This window comes from Anas acuta, chromosome 4, assembly GCF_963932015.1.
Source record: "Anas acuta chromosome 4, bAnaAcu1.1, whole genome shotgun sequence".
Classification (NCBI taxonomy): Eukaryota; Metazoa; Chordata; class Aves; order Anseriformes; family Anatidae; genus Anas; species Anas acuta.
This window is the reverse complement of record NC_088982.1, coordinates 24,380,734-24,400,260: the sequence shown is the minus strand read 5'-3', so window position 1 is coordinate 24,400,260 and position 19,527 is coordinate 24,380,734. Positions and strand designations below refer to the sequence as shown.

The following is a 19,527-nucleotide window of genomic DNA, read 5'->3' as shown; positions in this document are numbered from 1 at the left end:
TTAGCCTCCACAACGTTTCAGAGACTCAAACCTCGCCAAGCAAGATAAGGCCAATGGTGGAACACCGTGATGTTTGTTACGTAAGTAGCCCTGCATACCTGTCATCAGAAAATGCGTGTTCATCTTGAAGTCATTTCAATGACAACTAATAAATGAGTGACACAAATTTTGATACATACATTTTTTTTAATTGGAGTTCACTTCTCTAACTACAAAATCTCTTAATTTTTTAAGGCATTTAACAATAGTATTTAAAAAAAACAGAACTCCTTACTTTCCTTTCTTTTTGTCTAGTGTTGAATCCTCCTTTAAGATGGTTTTGAAATAAAATGGGGATTTCTTTTCAGTTCTATCCATTAGAAGCACGCAGGTCTAGATACATCCTTAGAGTTTCTCCAGAAACAGAGCTTATCCTTTTCTTGGAACAGGTAAGGAGCATGGGTACACAAGGATATACAGCAGGTGAGTGATGACTGAGTACAACAGCTGGTGAGGATTAAAAACACTAAGAGAAGTGTTCACTGATTTGGTGAGGCACTGATATTTACGTGATGAACACAAGGCAGCTGTCCACACTGGTGGTGTAATACATCCTTTTTTTCCTAAAGCTCATCCAGCTACACTGACTGGTGCTAAGGGAAAACATACACGTGTTAAAACATTTTCTCTGGATAGGTCTAAATCCTAACAATCCCCAAATTACCTCTTACAGTCGTTCTGTCAAGTTTGCCATTTTCATACTTACATTGCCACATTTAACAATAAATCAGTTATTAAAAGTGTGTGTCCCTTTTATGCTATGCTCAGACTATAAAACAAGTGTAGGTATTTACCAGTTACTCTTCATTTGCTTGCAGCAGGGAGCAGGTTAGAATCCCACAGCTGATTTTTAAAGAAAGACAAACTACTCTGTGTTTAGTCATTATTCAGATGATTAGCAATACTATTTATAAAAATAACCTACTTTGACAGTAACGCCTCTTTTCAACTCAGATGAGTCGTGGCATTGTCTGACATTACATTATTATGACTATTCATTATTTTTAGTATCAGATTATTTATCTAGTTTCCACTGATGATAGTTTTTAAGCATTTGGGGGTAAAAATTGAAGGAATAAGTATTAGAAAGCAAACCATGTGTTTGGCCAGGTGCTGTACAAAATTTCACACCCAGTCAGAAATACAGCTGAGCTACCTGGCTTACTGTGCAAGGCTTAGTTTCCATGTGTCACAGTCTAAAAGGTAACTTACAAAAATGTTTTCTAGCAGTTGTAAACACAAACAATCATTTACTAAATGTAGGTTCACTTAAATATGTGAATATATATTTAACGTTCATACAGATGTATGCAGGTCATAGGCAAAAAGAAAGCTATGCTTTAACTTGTCATTTTAAAGTGTAGAGCAAGAAGCTGTAGTATTTTTTTACCTCACTCCCCCAGTGGTCTACCAGACTTACACATCTAAACTGCATACACTTTAAAATGTAATTACTGATTTTACGTGATTAACATGGCTATTTCCATCCAGGTATCCTATAGTATGTTTCCCATAGTTAGATTTTCCTGAATAATGATAAACTGTAGTGTAAGTGTGTAAATGAATATATTCAGGAATCCTTACCTTTTCTGTAAATCTGGAGGAAAGTTTAAGGACCCTTGCAGCCACAGCTGATTCCTTAGCATGGTTGGTTTGACCACTTTTAGGCAGAGGTCGTGGAAGCGCCCTGTCACTCACGCTCCTTGCTCCAGTCCAGTCAAAATAGGAACTGGAAGTTGGCATCCCGGCTTGGGGACGTCCATATGGTGATATCACTGGAGGAAAAACAATTTCCACAGGCTTCAACACAACCTTCTTACGTTCTGCGCGTGCCTTTCTGGCAAGCATCTGTCTTCCATGCACCTTGCCAATGGATGGCAAATGAGCTGTGTGTTTCAGAACTCGAGGAAGACCTGTGCCTGCAGCTGGGCTGACAGGTTTCTTAGGTTGAACGTAACCGACTGGTTGGCTGATGTTCTTTTTTCTCAGTTTAGTTACTGCTTTAGATACTGAAACTGCAGTATTAATATTAGATGGTGATGGAACTTTATGGTGATGGAACTCAGCCCTCCTTGGCTTTGTACCACTAGCAGTAACACCATTTCCATGTTCTGTCACTTTCCATTGCTTTTTCTCATCGTCCTTTGTTTCTTCTGCAGTGGTGCCCAGTAGTCCTTTAGATGCAGCACGAGCCAAAATGTCTTGAACGGACACATTTTCAGAAGAATCTTTCTGAAAATTTCAAAGGAAACAATAATACATCTACGCCACAGCTGTAAACTCATCACATTGATCCGATTCCTCAGAATTTACCCACAAGAAAGATATGGCAGACTCTAGCAGAAATACTTCAGTCACATTTGATAAACAGTAACTATTTATTCAAGAAGTAAATAATGTGGCTGTTGTGTAAAGTGGTATCTGCACAGTTGCTCTTCACAGACTTTGCCCTGAAGAGTAGAAATGAATTCTGGACTTTTTAATGCATCTCCCTTATTGATTTGCTTTGTAACGTATCTATAACACTGTGTGTGAGAGAGAAATAATTACTAAAATACAGAATTATTAATAATAATGTCAAGCATGACTGATTTTCATGATACTGAAAATCTCTGTTCATAATACATAAGCAAAGAACGCAAACTACATTAACTAGGAACTAGGTCAACAGCCAAACACTTGAAGAGAAGCAATGGGGAAGAAATCATTTAAAACTACACAAAAAGGGTTGGTACCTGAAAAACAGAGGCTGCAGTTTAACTTCTCAAGGTAAGTTTTGTTAGAAAACCCTAATTTCTAGAGTCTCCTAAAAATCTGATCACTGATGCAATTAGGAGCAATTGGTTCTGTGCAGTAGAGTTTCACTGAAAAATGATTCAAATCAATTACCTCAAACAAGTGTTTCTCTCTCTGATTGGAGAGAATAGGGTAGACAGATGTATACACCATGATTCACTAAAACTTACTAGCTCAGAAAACCAGGTTAAAAAATATTCTATATGGAAAAGAAAGAGGTCAATAATCAATAACCTGAAAGGCTTTTCAAGTGTGATCCTCTTACTCTCATAAAATATTCCCCTTTCAATTCTCCCCAGGACACACAAGCTTCTTTCAAGCACTGGAATTGGGAGTATTACAGAAAGTGATACAAATAGCCAAATAAGATCTCGTATCTTTAATTTTCAGTGGAATTTCTAATTAGCTCCTCCTGCTTTCTTCTTTTGGTGAAGAAAGTCCGACTTTCCTCAGCCACAAGATGAAAAGCTCGATGCTAAGGGGTACAAACCATCCCTGTAAGGCCTTTCCTCAGACTTCCATTTAGCCAACAAAAGCCTTCTGCTTGTCAACCCAGATCTGCACATGCCTTAGTTTTGGAAAGAAACATTCATACCTATTTTAGTAAAATTATAATGAAGTTTTAATCCGTACTTTGATACTGGCAAAGCTTGGTGATACATACAGACCTAACGTATAACTTCCCTAGACACCATTTATCATGATTCTCAATCAAACTGCATATTCTATTCCAAGGTGTGACAACAGTGTATTTCCTCTAAAAACATTCCTCACACAGACCTAGATTAAGCGACTGCTCTGACCACAAACTGCTCTGACATAAAAAGCATGTTGGAAAGCTGTGCTCAACATAAAACCCTAGGAGTTGCACATTTCAATTAATTATCTCTAGAAAATCTGCAGCATTGCTCCCCTGATATTTGGTCTTTTTGAGACATCCAAAGATGAGCAAGGTTTTTTTTGTGTGTGTGTGTGTGTGTGTGTGTGCGCGCGTGTGTTTTTAAACTGTTCCATTTTATATATTCTTTTGTGGAAAATGACAATATTCTTTTTCTGTGTAGCGTTTTTAAATTGTAATTTTCTTAGCTTACCTCTCTTGCTATAATAGCTAGGAAACAGCCACTGGAAATTTCTGATAGTTCTGTTCTGAAAAAGAAGTCAGTGCAGGACTCTGGATTGCAGCATGTAGGAAAAACAGGAGGAATAAGCCTACAGAAAATAAAGAAATGACCAATAGATATTATTTAAAGATATAAAAGAGGGTAAATGATATATTAAGAACAATTTCCAAATTATATCTTGCAATGAAAGTTTTATGAAGCCTATTTTCACTTTAAAAAAAAACAGGCAATTCAAGACAAACATGAGAACTCAATCATATTAACCACCAAATGCTAAAATGCTAATCCTTAGTCTGATTGCTATATACAGGTCACTGTTACCATGAGTCTATTTAATGGATGAGCTGACCCTGAAAATTAATACAGAATTTGACTTAAATTTGATATGGCCAAAAGAAAAGCCATGAATGGTTTGGAGTCTCTCCTCCATACACCTGTTTGCAATGTGGACTCTTACGTAAGGTAGAGCCTTTGCTATGAACTATATCCTTAAAGAAAGCTCAGCGTGAAAAGTGGGTACACGTTGTGAAAATGTCAAGGGCATTTTCAAGCCGTAAGACTGGCTGTGTGACCCCAAACTCCAGCATGGCCATTTTGTTTGACACCACTCCAGCAACGCAGAATAATTCCAAAACATGTAACATACATTAAGTGCACCTGGCCTGAGAGTCCTCCATTTTCTTGGAAAACCAAATTAGTACTAAGTAGATGTGTGATGATCACACAGGGTGTTGTATTGGGATAAGCTGTTTCTCTCAAAGCCACTACTCCCAGCACAGGTGCCAGCAGTTATGTGACAGTTTTTCATTCTATTCTGCATTATTTTAGTCAAACGTTAGCTAATTCTAAGGAAGGTGCCTAAGGAACTGTCATAAGTAATAAACAGCTCCAGCTTTCACCTTAAGACAAGTAGCTTCCCGCTACGTATTTTATTTACGGCATTCTGTTACTGCTCTGTTTACACTGGCTACCAGCAGCTTTATTACAGCAACAACTATGCATGGAAAAAGTCCAAGATCTGTGCATGACAATGAAGGATTCTGGAGTTGGCATTTATGAAGTTCCAGCAGTCTTCACTCACAAATTTGCTCAGGTCTGCAAAAATTCTAATGTAATTTCACCTTCCCTTTCCTACCATCTGACATTTGAAAGTACAAGTATAATTTGGTGGTACGACAAGTTTCATAACATTGCTGTAAAACACAGAATCTGTTTTTGACTTTGGGGAAAAATTTGGGTGAGGGTTTTTTTTTTCCTGAAAAAGTCAAAGCTCATGAAAAAAATCCTGTTTTTCCTTTTTTTAGAAAAAAAAAAGTATTAATTTCATTATTTATAATAACAAAACTATGTACTATTTATGTTCAAATAATTTAGAGACCTCTGTGTTCCAAGGTCCTCGTAATTCACCTGCAGTAATAGCTGCATAGACTTCAAGACATGACAGACTAACAGAATTTCAAATCCTAAAGGAAAAGATAATTTAGAGGAGGAGGCCACAAACACTTTTGGACTAGCACAGCACCACTGACAAGACATGCCCTGCTTTCATTCATACCATTTGGAGTAAAGTTTCCAGCAGGTTGCTCTTTTGTACTGGTGACTTGAAAGAAAGATGCATCTTATTGTACTGTATCTTAGTACATGTAACATCTTTCTTTTTAAAGTCTTTGGATTGGTAATAGTTAATATTTAACATTTTAATTATACAAAATGTAAATACACTGAATGCTATCTTGAACCACAGTACCTTTCCTCAGGATGGCCAAGTCATTAGCTTAATCTAGGATAGTTAAATAAATAAAGACAGTATTATGCAACAAAAACTCTTAACCTGCATCCTGTAATCGATTGTTTTATCTATGTGCGAGCAAGTACCAACTGTCTGCATTTATGCAACTGACTAAAAGGAAAATCAAAACATCCATCAGACTTCTAACAACTTCTTCAGCTGACAAGGATGACAGCTGACATGTTTTAACTACATATACAGTATGCACACAAACACACATACTTTCTTCATCTATATATATTCACATCTATTATGATTACAAAGGATGCTCTGTAACTATAACATGTTCCCCCCTCAGAAGTCCATTCATCTGAACACAGGCACGAACTGTTGAGCAGCAGAGGTTCTCGTTCTACATTATGTTCTCGTTTTAAGACTTACCTTCTTTCTCCTTTTCCTTGAACTGATCGTTCTAGGTCAGAAGCTGAGAGCACAGTAGCAGGCTCATTGACTTCTAGTCTCATTTTATCTTAAACTAGCTTCTTTCTCCTTTAAGCTACTTACAGGGTGACAGCAATAGATGACAAAGTTGCGTACTACTTAGTACTCAGAGCATCAAAAGGAACAGAATCAGAGGCAGCAAAAAACTATTGTAAATGTTAATCTAATAGAAGAGACAGAACAGTCTAGGATAAGAATTATGCTACAACTTAAACTTACACTTTAAGTAGTTCTGTCTATGGAGAACTTATTTCATACCTAAATCGTTTTAGTTTATGTCCTTCCACACCAGATTCCAGTGCTTTTTTCACTACTAGTTCATTCTCTTCTGGGTAAACCGAAGAAGTGCAGTAAACAATAGCTTGCACTTTAACTACAAAAATAAAAAATAAAATATATATATATAATAAGTGCTAAAATTCTTCCTACACACAGTGGTTTAGTAAGAACCAAAAGCAGCATAAAACTTATGCTTGTATGTCACTTTTACTAATAAAGTATATGAAAAAACTTATGTGCAGGAGGATAATCAAAACCTTTTCAAATATTTGCAGATTTCAGCACAAATTCAGGGCTGCATCCAGTCTTTTCACACAGCTGCTAATGGGAGGGGGGAAGAAAGTTGCAGCATGAAGATGGAGTCAGAACCAAGTATGACTCAGCCCATTCTCTACACAAACCCGACGATAATTGTATTAATGGCTGGTGAATATTACAGCACAGAAATACCCTTAGTGTTGTGAGGATCATTATTTAGAGCTTTTGTTTACACACTTGCTGTTAATAATCAGCATGTCTTGAACAATACTACAACTGGTTGTAGTACAGTGAAGCTGATAGTACCAGGTGCCCTCAGAAGCCTGAGAGGCGGCACACTTACATTTCATTGCATGCATCAACTCGGTAAGCTGCCGCTCAGCAAGACGACAGAGTTTATCCTTGGACACAGATCCTTGTAAAAGGTCTCTTAGCAATCCGGCATCTAAATACAAAAAGTTGTAAATTTATTAATACTACTGCTATTAGCGTCTTAAAATTCAGTTCTTAGCAGAAAAAGCTTTGGTAACAAACATTATCATTGCTGGTGCAGTGGGAAGGTAGGCTTTATGAATTACAACACTAAGGAGTGCCTAAACAATTCTTTCTTTCTTAAGTTTACTTGTAATTACTACTGCCTCTTCTTTGTTTCTGTTTAATAAGAATTGGACAATGAATAGACTTACATTAAGTCAATAAAGGAACGTGATTAATGGAAAACTGTACACTCATTGGTATATTGAATGATATTTTTCTGCCTATAGTCTTTTTACTTTAGGGAAAGATATACATATATATAAGCTGCCACCCAGAACAACCCCCAAACTTCATACTATTGACTTGAAATTTTTTTCTTATTGAGAATCCTAAGCTAGGCCAAATACACTCCCACTCATTTTATGTACAAAAATCATAATTGATTTTTCTCATTATTCTCTTTTGTACAAGTAGACTACTGTGGAAGTCCATTACACGCACAGATTTATGCAAGTTGTTTAATGTAAGTTTTATAGTAGTTAGAAATCTAAAAGGAAGTTTTGGGGGAAATGGGTGTGTTTTTTTTTTTTTTTTTTTTTTTTTAAAAAGTTACAAAAAAAAGTTAAAAAAAAAAATCAAAAGTTACCTCCATGTTCACTTAAAATAAAATCTATTGGATTACTAAAACCCAGTCCAGAGCATTGTGGTATCAACAAAATCACTTTTGCGTTTTGAAGTCTGGGATCTGTTGGTCGAATCTCAGTAAAATCTTCATATAACAACTGAATATCTGAAAGAAAACAAAAATAGAGTGGGAGGGAGGAAACGCGGTGGTTCCACAAGAAGGCAAGCCTGCCTAATTTTAATGTGGTAAGGGTGCAGAAACAATGGTGTTCCACAAACGGCCATAGAGCTACAGCCTGCTAGACCAGATCCTCCTAAGTATGTCCTGCTGATTTCAAACAGCTAGAAGGATTAGGCCTTACATTCTTCCACTGAAGGGACCGATAATGGGGTGCCAGTCTTGTTACAGTCTGTTCTGATTATGTCCTCTGGGTAAGCTGGATGAATGCATTGATTTTGGATTAACGTTCTCACAAACAGGTATAGATCAACCTGAAAGCAACAGCCAAGGCACCAAATACACTGATTCCAAAGTTCCCGGACAACAACAATTAATATATTAACCACTTATGTGGAGAACTTTGCCATGACCTATCAGGAGTCTGAATCTATGACATGATTAATCTGCAAACTTGATGAGCTTGAGTGTAGCTGAAGAGTTCTCAGTTCACCTTGTGACTGTAGTGGGTGAACAATTAACAGGTGAACTGAGAACTCTTCAGCTACACTCAAGCTCATCAAGTTTGCAGATTAATAACAAGTTGTTACTACCCTCCCAAACCCTCAAACAAGTGATCCTGAATTCTGACAGAATTATCATATTTATAGATATCACAAACATGTAACACATACTGATCTCACATCTATAGAGATATCACACACCTACATAACAATACCTTATGCAAATCACCTGTTTAAACACATACTTTCACATCCCATATGATTGAACAAGTTCCTCAGTTCATCTGCTTTTGCTGAAGATTTTACACCACAAACAAAAACTCTGGACATGCTGTGATTTCTCAGCGCTGACATATGGGCGATGGTCAGATGGGAACCTACATGAGCCACTATAATGTCACCATCCGTATTCAGCAGCGCCTGTACAGAGTGTACAGCAAGACTGCGGGACTTATCCTACAAAATAATGACACAAAAAATTAAATACGACCAACTAATTTGGTTTCTCACAGTACCACCCTTCTTTTCCAAATTAGGAAATTATTTCACTGTTTTCATGACAAACAGGAAAGAGGGGAGAAGATAAATTAATCAGATATAGCTAATATAGAATTTTAAAAAAATACAAACTCGAACATCTGAAGTCAAACTCACTAAATTTAAATAGTTTAATGCTTAATAGAACATAGTATCTATAGGTGAAAAGAAATGTGTGCGTATTATCCCCTTAAGAGGGGACTCAATGACAGTTCTAGGAAAGACAAACATGGTCCATAACATGCAAAATTTATCCTCAGGTGCAGCTTATCAAGGAAAAGTAAAGCTATTCACACAGCTCCAGAAGGAGAGCTATATAGGTGAAATGAAGCACTTACAGATTAAAAAGTAATATTTTGCTTAAGTTTGGACAACACAGAGACAGATTTGCACACAGAAAATATAGACAACACGTGTAAATCATCTCACACTACAGATACTGAAGAGGAAAAAGTGATATATATCAAACATCTCTATCAAATTCCTTGAAATTGCAGAGTGAAGATAGGAAGCACAGGTGCAAACTTTTGGACCAAATCTGGCAAACACTTATGTTAGGGGTGGGAGAGCAGCACTAAATTCACATTAGCATCTCTATATATACATCAGTCAAGAACCACCATGTCCCACTAGAGAGAAATGGAGCTTTTCAGGGTTCTGTTTCCTCACTTTGAAAATTTTTAAATAGTAACATTCAGAATTTGCTTCCATGACTTATTCAGAGTGTGTTTATGTCTGAACAACTGTATAGGACAGTCACACAATACATGACTTCATCCTAATATTATATTATTTTAGTTTGCAGATTAGTATCACTCACTCAAGGGTGACATCAACTCACCTGTAATAAGAGTTTGCAATCTGCAAAAAGATCTGAATTCAGCAGTTCTTCTTTAAGAGAGGAAGGAAAAAACAATACATCGTGGCAATGCTGGTCCATACAGTAAGTGTAACGGTTGAAGTCTGACACAGATTCAACTTCTGTGAATCCCTTATTCTTCAGATCTCTGACAACATCTTGAAGGCTGTTAACATACAGCCCTGACCATTAAATATACAGTGCTTATTTAAGCAGTATAATTCACATTGATACTGATGACCTGGATTGTTGCCTTTAGTGATTTCTTAGTGGGTGTTGCCTATAGATTGATTTCTTTAGTGTGTATATACACACACACCTGCAGGCATCTAAAATATTTATTGTATGTGTATCTAAAACATGTATTTTTACAGACTAGATACACAAACATATATATAAAAACAAAACAAAAAAAGTAATACTGCCTAATGCAGGAGGAGAATTCACACTATTTAAGACATCTAAGTTCCATTTCAAAACACTTAAGTTACTAAGTCTGAGTAAGTCTGATAACAGAAATTAAGAAAGAGGCATATGTCTCCAGAGGATGATTCAAAGCATCAATATGCAACTGTCCATGTGCTCTGGAGACCCTGTAGCAAATTTACTGCTGAAATAGCTTGGTTCTTTCAATTGCTTTCAAAGTAGTTCAGCTCACCAATGAATTTAACAGCTAATATCTGAAGTAATCCTTCTGTAAACATAATGAAGTTAGAAATGCTGAGGTTTGCAGTTCAAATATAATGAAGATTTAAAGGTATATACACCAAGACTTGTTTGTTGAAATGCAGTTTTATATAGTGCTATAAACTTATATAGTACTTTAAATGCAGAGCCAACACTGCAGCTTTCAGACTAATCTTAGCTAAACTTTACAAAATTACAACTGGTGTAAAACACCTTCTTTATCTTAAAAAGCCTGTAATGTAAGCACAAAACACTGATCCAAAACAAAAGTATTAAATTGTTTAAAACAAGATAAAATGCATTATCTTTATAACAAAATGCATAACAAAATAACCCAGTATGGTTTAACTTATCACCATGGGACTGGGAGCACTAGTGTTCATATGGAGTAATCACTGATCAATGATTAATAATAATCAATAATCATAATCATCAAGATAATCACTGATTAATGATTTTTAAAAGTGTATTTTAATTTCACATTTATGCTACCCTTACAGAATAAACACCAATTTTAAGTATTGCACCTGTCTCTGCACCCTTGGCCAATGTTATCACTTACAGCAATACACCCACTTTTTAAGAGTTTTTCATCCACATAGTTCTTTTTAACTTTCTAAAACAACAGAATATAACGAACTCTATCTTTCATTTACAGTTTATGAATACCATTACTGCAATATATAAAAACTTCCAAAAAGCATAAGGCAATGTTACTGTACTAAGCAGCATTTACTGTAATAAACTTAAGTTCCTGGTAATAACATAACCTTGAAATTCCAAAACAAGTGTACGGGACCTATATGATGGCATATGTAAAAAAAAAAATTAAATGTTATGTGATACTTTTAAGATGTTACCTGGTCTTAAATGTATTTATCCAGACACACAAAGGTAAGGCAGAAGCCCTTTGTTCTTGCTTCCGTATGGTTTCTGGTAGGATGTATTCAATTGAAAGAGCATCATGTTTGATGCGATATCTTGCTAGTGCAGCTGCCAGTTTGATCCTAAAACTACAAAACATAGTCACAGGTTGAATACGTTTCTACCAATGTTTGCACCAACTACTGACATGCAACAATTCCATTACAATAGTGTCTTGCTCAGAAACCAACAGCGAGACTGTGCTTTGCAAGCTGTTACAGAAAATGCATGGAGGTATTTTACTATATACATAGTGAGAGGTATTTTACTATATACTGGTATAGCTGAAACTATTTTATTTGAATACACACAGGACTGGAATTCTGACAAGTGACTCCACAAGTCAATTTTCTCACCTTTGAAAGAACAAGGCAAATACGTATTAGAACTGCAATCTGTGGAATATAACCACATTTTTGTTAGGTATTTAATGACATAAACACATGCATTGCAGAATGAGCATCTGAAAAAAGCTGACCTCTAAACATATGCAGAAACAACAGAATTATGATGGAAATCGGGAGTCAGTTTTGTTAGCATAAAATTATAGAATGGTTTGGGTTGGAAAGGACCTTAAAGACCACATAGTTTCAACCCCCCTGCCATGGGCTGGGAAACCTTCCCCTAGACCAGGTTGTTCAAAGGGGAATGGGGATCCAACCCGGCCTTAGACACTTCTAGGGATGAGACATCCACAACTTCTCTTCTTCGTTACATGAAATGTCAGATGAAATATTCCTGGTCTTTTCCTCCTAAAAGCTTCATGCCTAATCTCGATACATGATACTTCAAACCAAATAAAAATCGCTGGTGAGCTACTTCAAATATTAAGATACATTGCTTACTGCCTTGCAGGAATACCTTGCGTTTAGGGTGTTCACAAACTTTTGGGGCTACTCTGTAGCTAGCAGCAAAACAATTGTCTACCAAATACCAGTTGATTTCTTCAGACTTAGGAAACAAATACTTGAACACTATTTAAAATGTTTATTGTACCTATTGTTTTTTTTCTCTCATTACTTAAAATAAATATATATTATCAAAGTTCCAAAATAGCAGCATAGCTAAATAAATGTATGTTATTCCATTACACAACACTTAGGCTCTAGACACTATTACTTTCATAAATATGAATGTTTACTAAATATTTCTTTTTTCCTAAAATTGTATGAAAAAAAAAGTTCAACAACTCTACAATAACATAACTTTTTTCTAATAATCTAATAAAGTATAAAGATAGTTTGTTAGCAATATTTTTCTTAGCTATAAGAATATGAAACTTTCCCTTCAAATCACTTTCTCATCAAAAATTAAAAACAAAGTCCACAAAATTTCAAGATGAAAGGCATCTGTGATACTCACAAATTAAAAAAAGGCAGTGGTTATAAAAATCTGTTTCTGCTCATATGTAACACACACACAAAAAAAAAAAAAAATTCTTAGCATGCATACCTGTATAGAAAATGTTCTATCTTCCTAACTTCTGCTACAGGTTCCTCTTCATCAAAAATCTCTCGTGCTTCAAACTTTCGGTCTTGGAGGTCATAAAGCATCACAACAAGCAAGCTGGTTAATTCATCTGGCTGCAACAGAAAAACAACTGGGTAAAGAACACGGCACAAAGCTTGCCTTACTTCTGCAAAAAGATCCATATCAAACAGCAGTCTCCCACATAAGAAGCATACAAACCTCCAATTAAACACTTCTTTCTGAGAATATGTAAATAATTCCTCATGAAGAATTAGTAAAATTAGTAAACTACCAAAAATTTAAAAACAACAAAATATAATGTTATTTAGCTTATCAGAACTTAAAAACATCCTGTATACACACAGATAACATGGATATCTTAAGAACTTTCACGGTTCTCAGAATTTAAACTTGCAAGTTATATTCTTCTCATAAAGTAGTTCCCTCAGTAGCTGAGGTAACAAACTTCCTGACATTTTGTCTCTTGTAGGATTCTTTGATATATAGCAACTCATGAACTCAAACAACTCTGCAGCTGGGACAAATGTAAAATTTCCTTCTCATGTCTAAATGTCGGAATAAGGCAGCGTCTCCTTAAAGACACTAAATACAAGCACTTCAGTTACATCTTGCTTTCTCTCAAACGTGACTGAAACAAGCTAGAAAACTCAAGTTACTAGGGACATACCGTGAAACATAACATGTGATTACCTAAGTCTCAATTTCTTATTTCCTTATAAGCATAAGCTGAAAATCAAATGTTAGCGTTAGATCATTTGCCTACTCACATCAATCTTCACAATTAACATCAGTTCAAATTCATCTTGTAATTTTCAAAAGGCATCAAAGACTAACTAGAAGGAACAGCAGATTCTTCTGCCACCTCTAGATTTTCTTTTCTCTTTCTTTCTTTGAAGCTTTTAATTCCCAGCATCAGGGTACAACACGCATCTAGTAGCTTTGAGATAAACACTTTAGGCAAATAACTAAAAAAAGACAGCAATATTTCAGAAAATACAAAATATGTTTCCTTAAAAAAAATGTTCACTTACTATTGACTGACAAGGGTAAACACAACTGTCTAGCAGTATTTCTTCAAGAAACTCTTGATCTGAAAAAAAAATATATATATTCTCAAGTTATACAATGAAATACAAGATTATATGCAAGAAAAATAAAAACTTACCAACTACTAGAAAAAAGCCTGGAAGTTTGTATCATGAAAATTAAAGCCAAGTTCACCCACAAACAGTAACAACTCTAAGCATAATTACCTTACATGAAAAAACATAGATTTTAAATGCTTGATTCCACAAAACACTACCAACACTTAGATATATTTAAATATTTGAGGGATAGTATTCATCTAGTAGTAACTTACTACTTCATTTGCAAAAACTTACCCAAATCTCTGCTGTCAGGCTGAAACTAATCACTTAGATTTTATACACTTTTCCCTGCTACATCACTTCTGTTGGCAATTCTTTGAAAAAAAGTTTTGTACTTACATTTCAGAGCATTGAAAGCTAGTTCGTAAGACACACGCTGGGAATACTCATCTTCAAAAGTTAGCGCAGGAGATACTGAGTCATCACCATACCGCACTAACATCTTATCTTTAGGTTTTTTATTACGAATGCCTTGAAAAATCTTAGCGGCGTTTATGTAGACAGAGTCATGACAGACATTCTTCCCAATCAGAGTCATTGTTCTTTTCTCAGCAGATCCTTTTACATCCGAAATTTTCGTTTCACTCAAGTGAAAAGTATCATTTGTAACATCCTCATGAAAAGACACCGATTTACTTTTAGAACGTGGCATTCTTCCAGTCCTTGATTGGGCAAGTGCAAGTCACAGGATTGCTGCCTCTGCAAAAAAAAAAAAAAAAAAAAAGTTTGCATTGAATTACGACATTTTCTTTTACTAGAACACTCTTTTACCTTCATTTTCAGATTTTCAATAGAATTTGTTTCTAGGCTCTAATTCTGAAAATACATTTATACTTGCGTAAGTCTGTCATAGAATCAGAGAAGCATTTAGGTTGGAGAAGACCCCCAAGATAATCTGGTCCAACCTTTAACCTAGCACTGACAAGTCCACCACTAAACCATGTCACTAAGCTCTACATCTACATGTGCTTTGAAGACCTCCAGGGATGTTGACTCAACTACCTCCCTGGGCAGCCTACTTCACAACCCTTTCAGTGAAGAAAATTTTCCTAATATCCAACCTAAACCTCCCCTGCTGCAACTTGAGGCCATTTCCTCTTGTCTTACCACCTGGTGCTTGGGAGAAGATGCTGTGGTCAGACAAACGTCTTCTTCTGTTGAGAGTCAAGCACCAGTGTGCCTAGTGTTAGGTGCAGCACAGATGGAACCATGGAGCGAATGTAAATTTATTTTACAATGTCATATTGAAACCTAGCAAGTAGTTCTACCAGAAGAAAGCTGTGACTCTTTGCTAGAGTAGAGTTTCAGATTACCTAAATGAAACCAGAACTCGTGTGTTTTGAATGAAGAAAAATTTTAAATGTTGTCAAGTTACTTTGTACTAATTTGATCTGAGGACAGATATCCCTCATTTTGCAGAAGTGAGGACAGCACCTAACATGGACCCAGAGCTCAAACCCCTCCTCCATCTGAACACAAAATATTTATTTTGAGAATAAGGGGCAAGTGAACCAATTTTTGTGGTGTCAGGACTTTCAAGCCTTGTAGAATTCCTGATTGTTTGTAAATTCTTTGACAAGCTGCCTTTGCTGACACTGCTATTAAGATGATTCAATGAATACACTTTCCCCAAAGACAAATGTCATCTTAATAAAGATGAGATGACAGTGCTCTACCCTGTGCAGACACACCACATTGTTGCACTACTGTTATTCATAGCTTGGATTACTGAACTGTGTGCCAAGCAGAGAACACCAAGCTTGATTAATAGGAAGCTCTGCTGGGAGGAAGTAGAGGGGAGAGAAGAGACCCATTCCATTTATCTATGTGCTTGTAAAAGCACTGAAAACAGGCAGGAAAGTATCTCCTCACTTCTGGTTCCAAGTCATAATCCACTAAATCGGTAACAATGATCAAGAAACCCACTGTAAGCACAACAGTTCAATGAGCACTACCAGTAGCATCACAAGGCAAAAGTGGAGTTGATTGTGTCCATTACCTGTGCAAAGGGATGTAAACATCTCTCTTCTGAAAACACCTGTATAATGGAAGCTGGCAGATTCCTGTAATACAAATTACTGTTATCTAAGTATAAACAATAGCAATGAAGATACTGCAGGTTTCCAGTAGTAGAGTAGGAACGTGGCAAGCACTGAGCAATAAGGCAGCTGGGGAACTGAGCTACATAACCTTTCTGCTAGGCAGTGCATCTTAAGAGGCTTCGGGGTGTTCACAGTGGAGGAATAACATTTTTTATTTTTTTCTCCAGTGATTGAGTAGAGGTCTCAGCAAATATTTGGAGGGTTCAACATCTGTAAGATTACAGGGAAGTCCCAGGAACAGCACATAAAGAGAATGTGGGTGACAGAGAATAAAGCCTTTATGTTCAAGCTCTTGAACAACAAGCTTGGGGTGGTCTTTGCCCTCAGTCTCTAAACCATTTGGGAAAGAATGATACACCAAACGTCTGCCAGGTATCCTCACAGGATATCCACCAAATACAACTGTCTCAAGGCCATCAGGTCTAAATCATTGAGAGATTTTTCAGTTATCACTTCCCAACACCAGAGGTGCACCACCCTTTCCACCACGAGGTTTACCAGTGAAGAAAAATTGGATTAATTTATTCGAATGCTCTGTTTCAAGCAAAGCTGCCCACAGCCCATGCAGTCTTGCAGTTACAAACTGAATTAACAGCACTACACAAATGCATTATTTGTGGCACACAACATAGATCAATATGAAGAGTAAGTCAGATGCTTCCAGTTTATATGTAACTTCACTTAGATTTAAGTCAACTAACACAAACAGTTGGATTTTAGGATTGGCTCCAGCTTTAACTTTATGAACTCAGGTGAACAGAACTATGACACTTACTCACTATAGACTCAAATATACTCACTATTTCATCAGTTATCACCTATTTTTGGAAGTCTCTACCACAACTACATTCAGAAAAGGCAATAAGCAGCCCCTCAGCATTTGGGTTATGCCAGGTAAGGCAGGCTGGCCACCTGTTCACGTTAATGGGAATTCATGCTAACAGGAATTGATGCAGAGTGGCTGTGGGCATGGACGGGGTTCCTTATACATTAAGGGAAAATCCTTGGCAGCTCCCTACTGTAGTTTACCCTGGTAATCGCATGGGTATGCACAACCATACCTGCTAACATCAGCCGTGACCGTCTGTCCCAGAGCTCCTACAGACTGCCAAGCTTCCCACCGTCCCAATCTCCATTAACGAAGCTGGAGGTGAGGGAAGACGAGTTAAAAACCACGGAAGCCAGCCCCAAACACACCCCCCAGCACCCCTTTAACAGCAAACATGCCGAGCCAGGAAGCAGGGCCCCACCCAGCAGGGCGGCACCCACCTGCACACCCACCCCACGGGCTCCCCGGGGTGCCGCTTCCCCCACGGCCCCATGAGCCCTATGCCGGCCCCTGCCCCGGCCGGCGGGCACCGAGCTCCCCCGGGCCGTTGGGCTCGGGCCGGGGCTCGCCGCCCCTCAGCAGCAGGGAGCCGGGGTGCTGGGGGTGCCCTGCGGGGCCTGGGCCGGCCGGGAGGGGGCTGCAGGGGCCGGGCTGAGCCGCCCTTAAAGCCCGGCTCCTCCCCGGGCCGCCTGAGGGATCACAGCCGCCATGGAGCCCGCCCTGGCAACGGCGGGGGTGGATCTGTGTGCGCCGTGAGCCCGTGACGGGACCTCGGCGAAAAAGCCTCATTTCTGGGCAGCGAGAGCTCACCCTGTGCCCCTTCCTGGTTTGGGGTGGGGGTTAGCTTAGTGTTTGGTTTGGTTTGGTTTTCGGTGGTGGTGGTTTCTTTGTTTTGCTTTGTTTTCAACGTTTACATCCCCATAGGGCACGAATTCTTGTAAACTCAATGTCTCCTTTTAAATTATAAATCTTTCATACGCACATATTTTACTCCATCAAAACCACCTGCAGTCGCGGGGCTGGAAATTGCTGGATATCCATGCGTAGCGCCGGTTACCCACCTAGACAAGGCACTCACTATTCATTTGCACTTGAAATTAACAAGGTGCTGTGAGAGAGTTTTAACCACCTCAACCTCGTTTTATATTCTATCTTGATGCACATAAATGGATCAAGCCTTTATTTACTTCCAGGCTTTTTAATGGTTTACAAACAATTTTTGACACTATTCCTAATAGCTGAGCCATCACCTTGTCAAAAATCTACTTCATCCCCATAAACCTTGTTCCTGTTACATCAGTGCTGTTATGGGCAATGCTTAAATTCTGCTGAATAAAGGAAAATAGTAAAATCCCCCGTGATTCAGTTAAAATCTACGATGCCTGACAGCGTGCACTTTCCTGCACGTTGCCTAAGCATCTGCCACATGCAGAAGTCCTAGAAAGTTAAGTTCTTTAGACTCACTTCTGCAGCAGGACTGCTCAAAAACTGACTAACCAGGATCTGGGGCTAGGATGATACTATGTTTAGTAAGGCTTAGCACACGTCTAGCACATACACATTTTTAGAAATTGAGGCCCCAGACCTTTTGGGGAATGTTATATATGGAGTGGTAATTCGTGCCGAGAAAATGGTTGATATTAATAAAGAAAGGGGAGATTTGGGAGTGTGGCCATGGGGGTCAGCAAGACCCGTGGTTGATGATAACATCAGACTCTTCACGATGAGGCCATCAGGAATGTAAAAGAGCTTAGAGGGAAAAAGGAAGGGTGATTCAGGAGATGCCATGCAGTCTCCGGTTTCTTGTTCTCCATTAAGGCATGGAAGTTTCTGGGTGTTTGCTGTTGCTGTTATATGCAAAGTTGTTTGACCAATGAAAAGTTGTTTTTGAAAAGGACTGCTCTGGGGAGAAGGGTAGAAGAGGGGAGCCTGCCCTCAAGATAAAGAAGGCAACACGATGAAGTTATGTCATCAATAAAGAAGCAGAAAGAAGGAATGAAGAGGAACAGGCCAGCAGAATGGAGACCAGGACGGGAACAGTGACATTGATTGCCCCATGAAGATAGGTATGGCCAAACTCAGCAAACTGCTCAGAGAAGCTCGCACAGAAAGTCGCTGGAAATGGCACACCGGAGCTGGAGAGAAGCTCAAGCTGAGAGAAGCGGCCCCACACACAGCTGCCCCTCGCTGGTAAGCAGCTGCACGTTGTGGGGAATCATACATGTACGTCCTTAGGAACAAAGACTGTCCTGGTAACCTTACAGCTTATTCTCCTTATTGACAATCGGACAGTTTATGAGCCTGAAATACGGGACCAAACTGAGGTCAAGGTGTGGGACTCTGCTACTAAAAATGACAAGGTTGCAGTGGGATTGCTCAGCACCTGGCGAGCAATCTCTGAGGCCTTAAAGAGCCCTGTGGGACCACAGTCAGAAACGTGTGGTT

At 38.1% G+C, this 19,527-nt stretch overlaps 1 protein-coding gene across 2 annotated transcripts; it reads right to left on the bottom strand.

Annotated features, from left to right (window-relative positions):
• Nucleotides 1-166: 166 nt before the first annotated feature.
• On the bottom strand, nucleotides 167-17,784 carry NSUN7 (NOP2/Sun RNA methyltransferase family member 7). Of its 2 annotated transcripts, XM_068680212.1 has the most exons (15): nucleotides 17,523-17,784; nucleotides 17,315-17,397; nucleotides 16,151-16,214; nucleotides 14,491-14,850; nucleotides 14,035-14,093; nucleotides 12,965-13,095; nucleotides 11,449-11,601; nucleotides 9,884-10,067; nucleotides 8,751-8,961; nucleotides 7,847-7,990; nucleotides 7,067-7,168; nucleotides 6,445-6,559; nucleotides 3,927-4,044; nucleotides 1,624-2,271; nucleotides 167-632 (listed from the first exon to the last, which is right to left on the bottom strand). In XM_068680212.1, exons 4-15 carry the CDS (start codon nucleotides 14,801-14,803, stop codon nucleotides 618-620), a joined length of 2,193 nt encoding a protein of 730 aa, XP_068536313.1. In that variant the 5' UTR covers nucleotides 14,804-14,850; nucleotides 16,151-16,214; nucleotides 17,315-17,397; nucleotides 17,523-17,784; the 3' UTR covers nucleotides 167-617. The 2 variants fall into 2 exon arrangements, with proteins under 2 accessions (XP_068536313.1, XP_068536312.1); XM_068680211.1 differs by lacking the exon at nucleotides 17,523-17,784 and having other exon boundaries at nucleotides 17,315-17,471.
• Between the last annotated feature and the right edge of the window lie 1,743 nt (nucleotides 17,785-19,527).